The 17718-nt window shown below is 34.4% G+C and overlaps 1 protein-coding gene across 1 annotated transcript in view; it reads left to right on the forward strand.

Annotated features, from left to right (window-relative positions):
• The first annotated feature begins 2364 nt into the window (after positions 1-2364).
• LOC144964656 (galactocerebrosidase-like) overlaps positions 2365-17718 on the forward strand; it is a 39040-nt gene continuing 23686 nt past the window's right edge. The window contains exons 1-6 of the mRNA XM_078899151.1: positions 2365-2486; positions 5097-5242; positions 7763-7831; positions 9434-9497; positions 11014-11102; positions 11751-11915. Coding sequence (XP_078755277.1) covers positions 5105-5242; positions 7763-7831; positions 9434-9497; positions 11014-11102; positions 11751-11915 — 525 coding nt within the window. The 5' untranslated portion in view covers positions 2365-2486; positions 5097-5104. The remainder of the gene's footprint in view (positions 2487-5096; positions 5243-7762; positions 7832-9433; positions 9498-11013; positions 11103-11750; positions 11916-17718) is intronic.

Here is a 17718-nt window from a genome sequence, read left to right on the forward strand (position 1 = left end):
ACTGGCGTTTATCCCAGTTTCTGTAGCATTAAAACGAAAAAAGCAATCGCTTGCTACCCTCTTATAGGACGCTAGTCTGTCGCAAAGTATTTTCGATCAGGTCAATAGACTCAACTACCCATTTCTGCTCGATGGACAAGAGGAACAGAATATTTTTTTTTAAAGCAAAGGCATCTCGGTTCCATACCAATCCCTTTGATTGGAAGATGAGTGCCTAACCACTGAGCCACAGAACTCTGATCCCAGAGATAATAAATGCCTAAATGGGAAAGTTCTGGTTGTTTAAGACTGGATTCATCCGATTTCATGAGATAGCTAAGCTCATGCGCAACAGAAAAATCATAGGCCGTTATAGTTTGTCAAATATATTAAACACGCTCTGTACAATATATAAAGATTGGTAAATTTATATTTTACTTTCTTTTTTGTTTTTAAAGTTTCAGTCGTGTATGTATATGCGCCATATTATTCATGCATTTGGCCCAGAGAATTTTCCGTTGAAAGACATCTAAACATCTGTTTCAACCATGTAACATTCTTTAATACGCTATTCAACTCGCCACCTCAAAACCTTTCATTTTGTTGAGTTCTCCCCCAATATCATCAACCTCTAAAAACCACAACAAATTCTTACTTTGATCGGTAAACTACTGTGCACAATCACAAACCTTACTCTATTATTACTTAGGTGATTCTCATACATTACTTGAGACCAAGCAGCATAGAGATCGTAAACCAACAACGCAGTGTTTCTCGGGGCTATTTTTTTTTACATTTAAACGGCGTCGCTCGTCTATTATAATAATAAAAATGAAACAAGAAAGCCTCTACTAGGGGCAGTGTGGCTCAGCTGTACGGTCTTTGCTTCGTACCCGGAAGGTACGGAGTTCAACCACCCGCCGCTGCTCTGAGGGCCGTGAGCAAGTCATCTCGCCCTAGCTCAATTTGCGGCGCTGCACTGCGGCTGGCTCCTGTGTTATTCCAATTTCCCCTTGGAGTAGACTCTAGAGAAATATGTCTCCTATGGATGAATAAAGGGAATTTTATTTATTTTAGAATGGAAGTCAATGGGAGAACGATTGATAAAGGCGAGATTCAACTCAAAATATGCTAGATTGACATTAATTGGTTGTTATGCCCCACTAGAGGACAAGAGTGAGGACGAGAAATAAAGCTTTTGTGATAAGCTATCATTATGGGACTGTAAAAATAGCCACTGCGAACAAACAAAGCTAACAAAAATCACCAAGTTGTACTTGTAATAAAATTAATAGAATGAATGATGAAGCTTAGCTCCCCCTCTGCCTCTGTGGTTCTCGATTCTCACTAATAAATATCGACTAAAACCACACATAATTTTGTGTGTTGATAATTTGGTGGGCTGGAGTAGTGAGCATTTGATCTAACGATGAAAACAAATGTTTATCTGAGCTCCCACATGCCAAATTCAAATAAATATTAAATTGTAATAAACGAATGAAAACAAAATAAAACAATCCTCACTCGCTCCCATATTTGTGACCTCTGTGGTTCACAGTCATAGGTCATAGTTCATAATAGGCTTCAACAGTCGTGACGTCACGTCCCTCGTAATGACGCAAAGTAACTTTATAACTGGTTCTGAACTATCGGAACAATGGCGGACGCCCTTATGAAATACTTCTCCGACGGGCATAAAAGTGTATCCAGAGGAGAAAAAACATAAATCTGACCATGTTTTGACTTATATACATTCTGATTACATGACATGTGAGCCAGCTGAAGAATAAAAAGTACCTATTTGCTTTGTTTAGAACCAAGCTGCTCGTTGCTAGGCGGGCGTGACATCAGACTATTGAATCCCTATTCCTGACCATTGAAAAGGTCACCGAAATATTGGCGCGGTGGAAGACATCAAACAATCCTCCAAGGTGATGCCACATTCTACATGCTAATGACATGCATTAAAATACTGATTGAAAAGACTGAAAATAAAATAAAAGTGCACGGCACAACAACATTAACAAGAAAAACAACAAAAACAACTTACTACTATTTCTCCAATTACTACTCCAACAAAAACATCAACAACTACTCTCCCTACTTCTCATACAGTTTACAATTATTGCTGCTGCTAAGTACTTTCACAACAACAATAACTACTACTACTACTACTACTACTACTACTACTACTACTACTACTACTACTACAAATAATAATAATAATAATAATAATAATAATAATAATAATAATAATAATAATAATAATAATAATAATAAAGATATTATTATTATTATCATCAAGCAATGTCTCCACCAACCCCCTCCTACCCTTTTTAAAATGTTCATGACCGTTGTATGGTCCACCCTTATCGGTTATTCCCTACTCCTGACTGGTGACCTCTTTTCATTGATAAAGATCAGCTAAAATGAACTATGAACCATTTCAAGTGGGTCAATAATAACAGACTGGACCATAATATTATTGTGTTCGATTTGATTGTCAGGTAAATAATTTCTTATTTTTTTTTAAATTGCAAATTTACATCTGTTTGTGATCAAATTATGCGATCTTATTTAAATAAGACGATCCAATAAAGGGAAGTAATGAATAATGAATCGTTTTTATTTGTTCGAAATATTGGAGAATTTTCAAATTGTTGCGGTCTATATAGCTGTAACAAATAACAACAGAGTAACGAATATGAGTAACGATGACTTAACAAAGCTTGGTTTTATAAGTTATCAAAACCTTTTCTGAGCAGGACAAGTAAAACACAACTAAATAAACACACACAGACACAAAAAGTGATCCACTTTTTCAACCAATTATTAGATATATGGAGGTGAACTGGATGCGGGAACATATTTTTAATGTTAAAATTAACTGGAGTATCAAGTTTTATATTTTTCGCACTCTAAGACTATGTTCATTTGTCCGTAATAAAACATATTATGAAAGAGAAAACATAAGGGAGCAGGCATTCCACGACGTAAGGTAAAACATACAAAGCTTTTCTCATTTCAATAAAACATAGAATTTAACCTAAGTTTCATACTCTTTTATATGAATTCTGACTGTCTTAAGCATGTAAATTGCCCCGATATAATATCGAGTTGATACTGTATACAACAGATAGACTCTCCTATTAATTACCAATACACTGTGCATCATTTCCCCTCTGTTTTGTCTGTCTCTGAAGTATACATCTATCAGCCATCGCTTCCTATATTATGCCAACCATCATGTCAATCCGGTACTTTGCCGGATAAAACTAGATGAAGAGAATTAAGGTTAAAAGAAACGTGCCAGGAATTAAGAATCAACGTATACTATTATTGCTCTTGAAGAAATTATATTGTCCCAAATGGACCTTGATTTATTCAATCAGCGTTGTTCCTACGGCGAGGACGTGTTTTTCAATGCTCTTGGTTAATTTCATCTTTTTCGTGGATATAATGGTGTTTGTTAAAATTAATGTAACAATGTAATCATCAAATGGATTTTGGACTTATTTTTGAGAGTTTTTAAAAGTGTATTTAATCGAGAATTTGACTCATAATAAATACCAATAATAACTTCCCACAACCACAACGGCAAAAGAGCCCGCCATCGTTACCTCCTGTCGACTTTGACAGCAGGAAGAAGTGCTGAAACCTGAAACTAAAATCTCGACAATGTGCCAAACCTGAAAATGTTCCTACTGAAAATGCGCCTAAACTTTACTCCTATTTCATCAACGTTTTTATACCATTATTAAATGATTACACAGCAAACATATTGACACAATGAGGAAATTAATTTGATTTTAAAACCAACTTATAATACATAGTAAAATACTTTATATATTTTAATCGTTTCTTAAACTAAACGTCACCACAACAAAAGAAATGATTTATGATTTTAGGAAAAAGGAACAAATTGTTAGTAATAATGCAGTAAATATCAAAGACGAAAATGTAGAGATTGTTCAGAAATATAAATACCTGGGTGTCGTGTTTAACGAAAGTTAAATTGGGGCGAACATACAAGGAAAGTAATAAGTAATTGTAATAAGAGAATGCACCATCTGCGACAATTGAACAGCTTTAACATAGAAAAGAAATTACTGTCAATATTTTTTCGAATCAACAGTTTTAAGTAAGATACGTGTCTGCCTCCCTGCACGGGGCGGTAACCTTAGACAATGTGATGTTGTTAAAATTAATAGAGTCCTCAAATCTGGCAAGATAATTATGGCAGACTCAAAAAGATATGAATTTGAAACCATGTTAAAAACCCTTTGTGATAAGAAACTGAATAAGATAATAAGAGATGAAAATCATACTCTCTACCCTCAAATCAAATGGAGCAATAGAAGTTATAGGCTGCTGCACTTAAAATCAAACAAAGAACGCTATAACAAATCTTTCTTACCCGCTGCAATTAGGAATAATCAAATGTAATTTATTTAGTTATGTAGTTTTAATGCTTTCCATTTATTACTAATACCGTTATTTCTGACATCTTTAATTAATGAGGGAGAACATAAATATAAGATCGAGTGTGAGAATGAATGATCTGAATGTTTTCTACGGCACTAAATCCCAGCTAGCTTTGATACATTGTTATTGTTTTTGTTGTATAATCATCTATCCTGCTAAATTTCTTATTATTTTACATTGAGCCATGTAAAACACAATGTAATTTCCTGTTTTTGGATTAATAAAGTTCATTTTATCTTATCTTATCTTATTTAAGTCAATTTTACCTATATGTGTAAGTCAGAATTCATTAAGACAATAATATTTTCTAGATCCTATTACTAGCCGACACGAAGTGCCAGATACGTCTAATCCATCTGTTTAATTTTTAGTGGTGAATTAATGTTTGACTTGTATTTGTTATTGGCTGAAAAAAAGTTTTCGAGTATAAACCGTTCCATTTTTGGTGTTTTGTTCTATTTTAAAGGTGTTATTTAATGTTTGCTTTTTACTTTTTACAGTCCACCGTTACGAACAGCTTAGTATCACATTGAGAAGATCGAATGTTGTTTCACTAAAGACTCAAGTCTCTAAGTTTGCTTTTTAAATCGTTTTCACTCTAAATTCAATTTTCGGAATCTAATTTTTTTTAGCAGCGAACATGGGTAGAATACGACAATTGTTGACATTGTTGTCTGTATGGATGGTATGCCCCGCTCATGGTGATGTCTACAACATTGATGATTCCTTTGGATTTGGTAGACAGTTTGATGGGATCGGAGGCCTCAGTGGTGGATCGGTAAGTTGTAACATTCTATGCTCCCTTTAAAATGAACTCTCTCCTTACCGGCCATTTTAATGGATTTCCCCAAATTTCATACTCAGCCAACGCAAAAATATATGTCTTTTATCGTTCAATCACAAAAACACTAAGTTCGTCATATACCACATTTATTTTTCAGTTTAGCGAGTCTTACAACATAGTATTAAATTTTTATAACTGTAACAAACAATTTTCTTTAAAATTTTGTGATATACAAAAGAAATCAGAATGAGAAAAATGTTGGTTGTCGTAACGAATGTGATGATTTTCCTGTAGTTGGTAAGGACAGGGTTAAGACAATGATAAAGTACAAAGCATTTACAAAGCATTTTGCCTTAGGGATGCCTTGAAAACAGGGTCGGTTCACTTTGTGCCCCTGACTTCCCCGCACTATCCCGGACTACCCCGGACAACCCCGGACTGCCCCGGATAGTGTTCTACTTTTGACGTTTATTCTCTGTCAAGGAATGTTTTATATTGTTGAGACAAATTTCTGTCCTTATAGACAAACAATTACGATTGGGACGAGGGTAGAAAACAGAAACACTTGAGTGCTTGAATTGTGCCGGCATAACCGACGGATGAACTGACAGTCAAACATCAGAAGAACAGTAAAAGGCATCATAATAGACGGCCCAGACATTCAAGTGCAACAATGAAAACACAGATTCAAAGAAGAACAAAATACTAAATACGGAACATTTCAGACTCAAAGCCCTTCTTCAGTCAATAACAAATACATTTAAGACGTTATTACATCAGGTTTAATCCAGATACACAGCAGAAAAGTTTTGGAATGTTTAATCGGAAATTACCATGGCGATTAGAAAGTAATTGTAGTGTTCGGTTCCTAACAGCGGAAACATGCCAATTTGTCACAGGTCCAGTTTGCCACAGACCCAGGTGAACAGACAGAAAATAAGATAATAATCTTCAGCAATGTAATAGACACCTTAGAACCATCAGGAACAATGAGAAGCTGATGGTATTTCTCTGTGAAGCAAACATGACAAGTATTTTCCACATTGAATCACTAAATAAATGACACAACATTGTTTCTCTGAATGATGAAAACAGGACTTAGTAGATTTTGAAAGTCGATTCCTCATCCGATCGTGATTTAGAATTTTTTTCTCTCCAGTCCTCAGCTTCTTGCAGCTTAGTTCCACTTCAGTCCCAAGGAAATACATTCTTAAATAATAATAATAATAATAATAATAATAATAATAATAATAATAATAATAATAATAATAATAATAATAATAATAATAATAATAATAATAATAATAATAATAATAATAATAACAATAATAATCGTAATAATAATAATAATGATAATGATAATAATAATAATAATAATAATAATAATAATAATAATAATAATAATAATAATAATAATAATAATAGTAGTAGTAGTAGTAATTAATAATAATAATAATAATAATAATAATAATAATAATAATAATAATAATAATAATAAAAATCATCATCATAATCATAATAATAATAATAATACAAAATAATAATAATAATAATAATAATAATAATAATAATAATAATAATAATAATAATAATAATAATAATAAAAATACTGATACTAATAATAATAATAATAATAATAATAATAATAATAATAATAATAATAATAATAATAATAATAATAATAATAATAATAATAATAATAATGATAATAATCATCATCATCATCATGATAAAATTAAATTTAATAATAATAGTAAACTCCCTTTATTCATCCCAAAGGGGAAATTTGTCTTTAGGGTCTAATCCAAGGGAAAACTGGAAAAACCCAGGCGTAAGCCGCAATGCAGCGCCTCAAACCAAGATAGGTCGAGGTGACTTGCTGAAGGCCACACAACGCAGCGGGTATTCGAACTCGGTACCATTTAGGTACGAAGTAAAGAGCGTACCGCTGAGCCAAGCTGCCCCAATCTCTTCCTCAATCTGGTTTAATGCTAAGCGTGATGGACCAAAATGCTGAAAACCAAGATTATAGTCAATCAGAATTATGAGTTTGAAGTTGTTTTGTAGTTTCAGAATTTAACAAAATTACGAAGTGCACAAAGTGTAGCTGAAAATTGCATCATTTTTGCTTTCAATAGATTTTTCAATGGGTGATCTAAACATTTTGATACTATTTTGATGCGATGGGTCACAAGGGAAAGCTCTGTTTGGCAAAACATAGAATACCGAGGATTATTGAGTGCAATCTTTCTTTGATTATAGACCAGCTGTGTGGATTTCACAAACATACTATGGAAATGGGACAATGAACATATTTTTATTAAAGCAGCAACCGAAGACATTGATTAATTATTTGGTCTCTCTACTTGATTCACTGAACAAATTAAGTATCCTTTGATATTCCGGTTTAGACTCTATGTATTTCATGAACGTTCGTAATCCATCTTTATCAATAAGTGTGAAACTGGTGCAATCCAATTATATGTACGAATCATATTTCCATTTTCCCTAAAGGCAACGTCAAAGCTCCTTATTGGTTACCCAGAAAAGCAAAGAGATGAGATTCTTGACTATCTGTTTCTGGTAAGTTTTTTCTGCTCTTGGTAAATCATATGATCATGTGACAGATAGACTGCAAACGTAATTTTTTAACCAGCATCCCTCATTTGACGTAAATAATGTTGGATCATTGAAACATATTTTTTTAAAAGTTTCAGTCATCCCAACCATAAGATGAATATTTAAAAAAAATGCTTTATTCATTATCAGTGAAAGGTTTTCTTTGGGATGCATCTAGAATAGGGGTTGAGATAACCAAAGGGTAAGCCTCAATAGTTTTTTGCTCAATAGAAAAAAAATGAAATTACACTACTAAAAGTTTGTGATGGTAAATTTTCATTTTACTTTTGGTCCACCTCTGAAAACAACATTTGGTCAATTTTGATGAACATATAATTTACCTAAGAACACAAATGTTGGCCAAAATTTTAAAGTTGAATTTCTCTGTGTCTAGTTGTTGGACTCGTTTTGATCTCGACATAAATAATGAGTGGAAAACATTTATACTGATTGCTATCGAAAAAATATTGAGACTTACGTGTACTAATTTGCAAGTCTGATGCGGCCAGGTACATTATTATGGGCTCATTGTTGTAATGGAAATACTCTCAATTCCCCCAAAATGTCCATTCCAACAATGTTAAAAATCAAGCGTTCAGATCCCGCTAATATGTGCACCTCGATTGAAACAATATCTTTGTGGTAGCGGAAAGCTCAATTCACGGAACATCACTATTCTCTATAAGCCAGGCGAAGTGTGTTATATCAAATCGTTCCAAGGTTCGACTACATTTCAGATTGTCTAAAACAGCGCTGCCAGACTAGTATTCATGAAGCGTAGGTGCAATTCTGCCAGACCTCTGCTTCATGACCTGCATTGGCTGCCTGTTGAGAAAAGGATTAAATTCAAAGTTTGTGTTTTGAAGGTACTGCCCCTTCCTACCTTTCGGAACTTGGGCCAGTGATTCTACCAAACTAGTTGTCCCTCGAATACGGAAAAATGCTGGAATGAGATACTTTTCTCATTTCGGACCTCTGTTTGGAACGCCTTACCACAGAGCATTCGTAAAAAAGAATCTTTGTCTATTTTTTAACGTTCGCTTAAAACATGTCTGTTTCGTCTTTAGTAGATGGTATGAGAAGCACGATAGGTCTGTCTAGTTTGTGTTTTATGTTGTGTGTGTGTGTGTGTGTGTGTATGTGTGTGTGATTGTGTGTGTGTATGTGTGTGTGATTGTGTGTGTGTATGTGTGTGTGATTGTGTGTGTGAATGAGTATGTTTCAGCCAAAGTAATTTGTAATTTAAGCGCTTAGAGTCTGGTGTCTCGGAGTTATCGCGCTATATAATTTTCAGCATTATTATTATTATTATTATTATTATTATTATTATTATTATTATTATTATTATTATTATTATTATTATTATTATTATTATTATCTCACAGGGGCATTTATCTACTCTGTTTCTTCCAGCACTTAAAAAAAAATCTCCCTTTCATTTTATTCTCAACGAGACTGCTACAAACTCTATTCAGAACTACAAACTCTTTTCAGGATATAATTTATTTGCATAAAAGATCCATCAATAGGAAACTAAGAACACTCGTACTTCTGCCATTATTTCAGCCCAAGTTTGGTGCCTCGCTGCAAATACTGAAAGTGGAAATTGGGGGAGATGCCCAGGCATCCGGTGAGTCTCAATTTTTGCTTAACTTTTTATTCTCGACTTTAGTTTCTTTTCTTTTTCATCACCAGACCAGTGTCTAAAAAAAAGGAAAAAAGAAATGTAAACAAAAAACAAACAAAAAAAAAACAACCCAGAAAAAAAATCACTGCTCCCGAATATATATATATATATATATATATATATATATATATATATATATATATATATATACACACGCTCTCCTCAACACTGTTTGATTTGTATTCAACTATCGGTTCTTTAGGAATACTTAAAATTTGGTGTTACAAAAATAAATAATAATTCATTGAGTTATAGCTATCTTTTGATACCATATCATAGTTCTAACCAAGTGTAAGGATATTGAACTTTGCCTATATATATATATATATATATATATATATATTGAATGTTTTGAAAATAACAACTGATTTAAAATGTATAATTAAGATATATATGATTCAAAGTAAACAGTCAACAAAAATTCATACATAATTATTCCCATTAACAAGGAGGGAGCAATCTCGAATTGGCAAATGTGTTTTGTTTCCATGTTTTAATTTTGGCTACCTATGTTCATCCCGTAATTCATTATCTTTAAAGCGCTTTGAGATATAATTTGGCATTTATTATTATTATTATTATTATTATTATTATTATTATTATTATTATTATTATTATTATTATTATTATTTTAGTAAAAAAAATATTATTTGACCAGTTGGCTCGAACTGGTTTTATGTAAAATTGAACCATATCATTTCTTGTAAAGATATGAAACAGTAAAATTTCGAAGTGCAATCGAGAGAATGATGATAATTTGAGAACAATTTTGAAAGTGAAATTTAGTGTTTCTAATAATATTGACATTAACCAGTTAACTGCCACACTCTGGTAAAACACGTATTTAAAAATTTGGCTATAAAACTCGTCTTCAAACATTGATCGATTTAAGTGACACTCATCTTATTTAGCAAAATACCAGATTGGGAAGATGGGTCAAATAATAAAAAAAATCTTGCTCTTTTTATATAGCGTAATATCCACGAAACGTGCTCAAAGCGCTTTACAAGGGCCCCTGACCAACAGCAACACGTAACATATAGATCGAGATATGACGCCTATAATATAAGGCGATAATACAATTGTTTTCCGACAGAGACAACGCTGTTAATGGCCAGGTACTCATTTTACACCTGGGTACGGTGTGAGTAAAGAACCTTTTCCAAGGACTCAACTATCGTCGAGCGAGGCTCGAACCATGATCTTTCGTTCCGAAAGCGAGTGTCCTACCGCGAGACCACATAGCCGTAAAGAAGAAGAAGAAGAAGAAGGAGAAGAAGATGATGAAGGAGAAGAATAAGATGATGAAGAATCAGATATAACCACCTCCCTCCATTTGTTTACATCAAAATACTATTCATTTTTATACAATTCTTTCAAAGATTTCGAAAAAAACAATCTCCCATATTCTATGTCTCTTTTCTCTATCTGCTCTAACCTTTGATTTGACCTCATTTAGATGCAACAGAAGCTTCTCATATGCACACACCATGGGAAGAGAATTATGACAGAGGTTATGAATGGTGGTTGATGAAAGAGGCAAAGAAGGTGAGTGAATATAAATGATTGGATTTGGTTCAATAAAATTCTTTGATGAAACAGGAAGAGGTTCGACCAGCCTTGTACTTTTAATATCATTACTTTGAGCAGTGAGGTGTTTGCCTATCGTGATTTATTTTTATGAATCATAGAGCTAAAGATTTTCTTATAATAAGTTGCTAATACGAGTTTGTAACAAATTACCGGCGGCTATCAAACTTTTGAACAATATTGAGACCTTTAAAGGATGCATTATGGACTACCTGGAAGGTGACATTTTTTCTGGTTTGAATATATGACATCGATAATGATTTTCAATCCGAATGAGTCATTCAATTTTTATAAAGAAGAAGAAGAAGAAGAAGAAGAAGAAGAAGAAGAAGAAGAAGAAGAAGAAGAAGAAGAAGAAGAAGAAGAAGAAGACGAAGGGGGATAGGAGGAGGAGGAGGAGAAGGAGGAGGAGGAGGAGGAGGAGGAGGAGGAGGAGGAGGAGGAGGAGGAGGAGGAGGAGGAGAAGATTAAGATGAAAAAGAATATTCAGATATAACCATCTCCCTCCATTTGTTTTCATCATAACACTATTTATTTTCATACAATTCTTGACATAGACTCTTTAAATTTTCAACTTTTTTTTGGTTTGTTCTTTCTCGTTGATAGCGTAATCCAAACATCAAACTGTACGGCCTACCATGGGATTTCCCAGGTTGGATTGGGAATGGAACCCAGAACCCTTATATCAATCCTGGTGTGCTTGCCGATTACATCTTCAGGTGGATCAAAGGGGCAAAGGTTCATCATGGTCTCAACATTGATTACATTGGGGTGAGCTTCAGTTTATAGAAGGAACGAAGTTGATGTCATTCAGCTCTTTGTTATTGTTTTCAGACAGCCGTCTTAATTATCAGTTCTCACTAAATTTTATCAATCAGATAATAGCAAACATGCGCTTGGCTAAGAAGCTCACAACATTGCCATCCAGAAGTATAACGGACCAACACACAAAACTATGTGTAACCATGAACTATTATAGTCTGGTTCAGACAGTTTAGTGAGAATTACTCATAAACGTGGATGGCAAAAAACAATAACAAAGACCCGAGTGATGTCAAAGTCATTCTATCAATAGACATGTTAGGTTACTCATAGTTTTGTGTATTGGTACGTTATATCCGGCTTACGGATGTTGTGATCAGACCTCTGGATCTGAACCTCTCAAAACATGGTGCGTGTCATGGTCTCAAGTGAGTAAAGAGCTACTCGACTATGAATAAAGATATATGTAGAATGAGGCCCCAGAATTTACTAGTTACTATAAATGAAAAACAATTAACGATTTGTTTACAATGAAATAAAAATAATGATGAAATTTAATTAAAAGAGATAAACAGTGATCGTGGCAGTTACAAATAGAGATATGAATATTTTACGTAACTTATGATAATATGTCAGGTTCGTAAGTTTACGTTTCCAGGCAGTTGATGGGCTTGGATGATCTATTCCTCTGATAACAGGATCGGACTCGTAAAATTCCACTTCCAGGCAATTGGTAATGGGTTAATATGTAATCCTTTGACAGCGGGCTCGGGTTTGATCCTTGAAGTTTATACAATCAAAGTTAAAAGCTCCGGCGTCTTAATGGTGTAGATATAATATCTACAAAGTCCCAAAAGATAAAAATCTTCCAGTATATAGAAGGAATAGAGCGACTGGCCGTCCGGCATAGATTGTGAAGAGAAGTGAGTGTCAAATGTTAGACCTATCAGCTTTTATAATAAGTGGCTACGTGACAGAATGTAGAACGAAAAGTATTCACTAATTAGAAATTAATTCGAGGGAAGGCTATAAAAGGAAAGACGATCTAATATTAGAAGGTAAAGTTTATCTAAGCCTACCGAAATATAACTGGAGTGAGATGAATTCAGTTCTTAATAAAATAAAATTTAATAAGATAATTGTGAATAACCTTTACTGTGACACCCCCCACCCACGTTTAAAATATACTTTTTAACCATTATGGGAAAGATAGATTTTACAAACGGAAGTAAATTTACTATCATGATACTCTAGCATTAATCCATTGTTATGATTTGTGCTACAATTAAATTATTTATTAACTAGACATGGAAATGTTTATATTAACGTAGGTATATGAATGGGTGACAATAACAATGAAAGATTGTGATTACAAATCATTGTGATGAACAACATGATGGCAATGTGATTACAAATCATTGTGATAAACAATAGTAATGGCAATGAAGCATGATTTAAGTCGATGATATGAAGGTAATTTACTGAATGAAATGAATGAAAATGTAAATGGAATATTGACATTTCAATTATTAATCATAAATGAGTGAAAATTCATAACAATAATAGATAAAGAGAAGATTTCCCAAATCATGAATGGGTATGGTATATATATCCAAACAATACTCAATGTTACATTAAGTTGGGTCATCATGTTTACAAATAAAATTATCAAAATTGTGCGTTCTGATTTGGCATAATTTTCGAGGTAACTAACAGTATGCATGAGAGGTTAAGTTATACCCTTCTCACGTCATTACACTAATCGAGAAAGTAGGTCGGCGTGAATATTTTCACAGCCTGGTATGTGAGAGATACTGAAAGTGTAATTTTGCAAAAATAGACTCCACCTTAGTACTCTACTATTATTCATTTTGTTATTTCTTATGTACGTGAGTGGTTTATGGTCCGTTTCGACCACAAACTCTTTTAGCAGTAGATATCTGCTGAATGTCTTTAAAGCAAAGACGATGGCCAGTCCTTCACGCTCTATTACAGAGTATCGTGATTCTCTGTCCAATAATTTTCTGCTTGCATATAAGCAAGGCATTAGAGTTCCCTCATGCTCCTGTAATAGTACACCTGCGATGCCCTTATCAGACGCGTCAGTTCTTACAACAAATTCTTTTGACATGTCGGGTAATTTAAGAATTGGTTCTGAACAGAGTAATGCCTTTAATTGGTTAAAGCTATTCTGACGCGCTTCTGTCCAAACAATTTTGTTCGGTGACCCATTCTTTGTCAGATTTGTTAGCGGTGTCGCGATGTGCGCGAAGTTGTAAATGTATTTCCTGTAAAAATTTAGGAGCCCAAGTACTTTGCGTACTTTTTTTTTTGTCTTAGGTGGTTGCAATTGTGCGATTTTTGTTTGTTTTTCTGTCTCGGGTGTCTGTGTCCCATGACCAACGGTATGACCGAGAAAATCAATTTTGTAAAATGCAATGCTTGTTTTTGACGGTTTTGTTGTTAAAGAATTACGTTTTAATGCTTCAAGCACTAATTCTAAGGTTGTCATGTGATCAGTCCATGAGTTTGAGAAAATACATGCGTCGTCGAAGTATGAGAGTGTAGACGGGATGTCTTTTAATAACATACGCATCATTCTTTGGAATGTCGATGCGGCTGTCGATAATCCAAATGGCATATAGTTAAATTCTAACAATCCTAATGGTGATTGAAATGCTGTGTATTTCTTACATGATTCTTTCAGTGGAATCTGCCAGTATCCTCTAGAAAGATCACATTTTGTCATGTATTTTGCTTGAGATAAGGCAGCAAATAAATTCTCTTGATTTGGTATTGGTTCTGCATCAAACACTGTTGCTTCATTTAATTTGCGAAAGTCGATACATAGCCTTATCGATCCGTCTTTCTTTTTCACTACTACTATTGGTGATGAGTATGGGCTTGAAGAATATCTAACTATTCCTGTATCTAGCATATCCTTAACTTCCTTTTCAACTTGTTCTCGTGCGTGAAATGGAATAGGATAGTTTTTCACGTTGATAGGGGTAGATGTGGTTAACTTTATGCCGTGTTCCACTAATGTTGTATGTCCGGGTGCGTCTGTAAAGACTGACTGGTACTTTTCTAATAATGACCTGATTTCTCGTTTCTGACATTCGTTTAGTTGAGGATTGATTGTGACGTCATTAATTGTACTATTTTTAGAGTTACCGTGTTGTGGGGTGTGTTGTAGTTCGACATCATCGCTGTGAGTTTCGATGATTAATCCTACATTTGCAGCTTCAACATGGTTAAATATTGGTTGTGATAATCTGTCTCTATCGAAATATTTTTTTAGCATGTTTGCATGGAATGTCTTTGTTGTGTTGTTAATTTGAATCTCGTAATTAACACCAGATCGTACTGCTAATACCTTGAATGGTCCTTTCCATGTAGCTAAAAGTTTACTCGAGTCATCGGGTAAGAGTATTAGTACTTTGTCACCAATCTCAAATTTTCTTGACTTGCTTTTTCGATCGGAGTATTCCTTGTATTTCTCTGCTTTTTTAGTGACGGATTCCTGTGCTAGCTTACATGTGTCCTCTATTCTGTCTTTCAGGTTTCTTACATATTCGTAAGCAAACATAATTTCGTTATTGTCCTCCTCATTCCCTTTACAAATGTCGGCTACTATATTGATCGGGCCGCGAGGTGATCGTCCATACATCAACTCAAATGGGGAGTAGCCTGTAGATTCTTGGGGTATTTCTCTATATGCAAATAGGATTGCTGGTAAGTATCTGTCCCAATCATCTGGTTTTTCTGCTGACACTTTTCTTAACATATTCTTTAGAGTGCCATTAAATCTTTCACAAAGACCATTTGCTTGGGGGTGGTAGGGAGTTGTGAATGAGTGTTGGATTCCCATGAGTTTCATGGTTTCATGCATCATATGTGATGTAAATTGGGGTCCATTGTCCGACAGTATCTCATTTGGTATGCCTATTCTAGTAAAAATTGTCATCAATGCTTCAGCTATGTGATCCGATGTAGTTGATTTCAATGCTATCGCTTCTGGCCACCTGGTTGCGTAATCGACTAGTGTTAGTATATGTGTATGGTTTCTATCTGATTTTGTTAAAGGGCCTATAATGTCAATTGCAACTTTTTGAAAAACTTTTTCAATAACTGGGGTTGTCTCTAATGGCAATCTCGGTATTCTGCCTTTTGCGACTCTTCTTTGGCATGTGTCACAAGATTTCACATATTCTCGGACGTCTTTAGTAATTCCAGGCCATGTGAAATTCTCGGATATTCTCTTCAATGTGGAAGAGCTCCCAAGATGTCCAGAAGTTATTGAATCGTGCGCTATTCCAAGGATTTTGTTTCTGTAAATACTCGGCGTGACCAGTTGTTTAGCTATTTTGTTTCTTTTCCTATGTAACCTGAACAGAATATATTTTTCAATGATGTATTCAACTTTTGATTTCGTCCCTTTGTTTGCGATATTGAAATATGATGTTAAAGTCGGGTCCTTTTTCTGTTCTTCAATGAACGTGTTCCTGTCAAATTGTTGTGGTTCAAGAGAAATAGTCATTGGCTTCTCTGTTGTCTTAGTCATCTTTCTTGTTTCTACTAGACAAGCTGTTTCTTGGGTTAATGACCATTCTTTTACATCTGTTGGGTTGTCTTTAAGACCTTTTATATTGCCAACAATAACATCAGCGACGGGGTTGGGAAGTATACAGCATTCCACTATTCCTGTATAGTATGGGGTTTCTATGTACACGTAAGCTGTTTCAAAGGTTTCGACTGTGCCACTGAATGTGATGCATTGTACCGTTTTTTCCAGTTTTCTCTTCGTCATTGATCAAAGATGCTTTTATTCCTACTGTACTGCATCCTGTGTCTCTCAATATTTTGCAATCAGTTCCATTAGCTTTGCCTTCACAAAAAAAAGCGATCCTGACTTGTGAGTTTGTGTTAAAAGTGACATACCTTTCACGCAATACACATTTATATTTTCTCCTGACATTACTCGTGTCTGATTATTTACACTTGTTTGGAGTGATGCATTTGCAGTTTCTTTTGGATATCCCACGATTTTGTAACATTTGTCTGCTGTGTGGCCTTTCATTCCACAATATTGACATTTAATTATAGGTTTGTTGGTTTTCTTATACTCAGTATTATTGTCAGTGCTATTTCTTGTTTTGTTTTGATAGGATCGGCTATGGTCTCTATTGAACTGTTTGTTCCATGGTTTGTTACTATGATCATCTTGTTTCACTTGCGTGTTCCGAGTGATTGATCGGCTCGTTCTATTTGAGTATTGAACTTTAGGTGTACATGGACTCTGAGCAGCGGCAGCGTAGTATGGTTCCTTCAATGTTCTGCTAAGGGGTGTCAATGGATGTGCGCTGTTAAAGTTTTCTGCGTAGATTTTTAATTTGTCCAAGTTTTTTGGCTTTCTCTCTTTAAAGAATGCGACTAAATCTGGGTTGCAAGCTTGATAGATTCGATTCTTCAGCGTGAGATAGTAAAGGCCTGCAAAGTCGTCTTGTTTTACGTTTGCCAACTCAAGCCACCGATTTAGAAATTGAGTAATTCGGTTCACGAATGTATTAAAGTCTTCTCCACTTTCCGGTTTTGCAGTGTGAAACCTTTCCTGGTAACCATCTTCCGTTAATCTAAATCTTTTTAGTAGAGCGTCTTTAATTTTACCATAATCATCTGCATCTTCAGTTGTTAAGGTATAGAAAACTTTTAGCGGTTCTCCAGATAAGCAGTTAATCAAGGCTGTGGCCCATTTGCTTTCTGGCCAACGATAACCTTTAGCCTGAACTTCGAATCGGTGTAAGAAGGATTC

This window comes from Berghia stephanieae, chromosome 2, assembly GCF_034508935.2.
Source record: "Berghia stephanieae isolate SIO BIC M18660-M18661 chromosome 2, UCSD_Bste_1.3, whole genome shotgun sequence".
Lineage (NCBI taxonomy): Eukaryota > Metazoa > Mollusca > Gastropoda > Nudibranchia > Aeolidiidae > Berghia > Berghia stephanieae.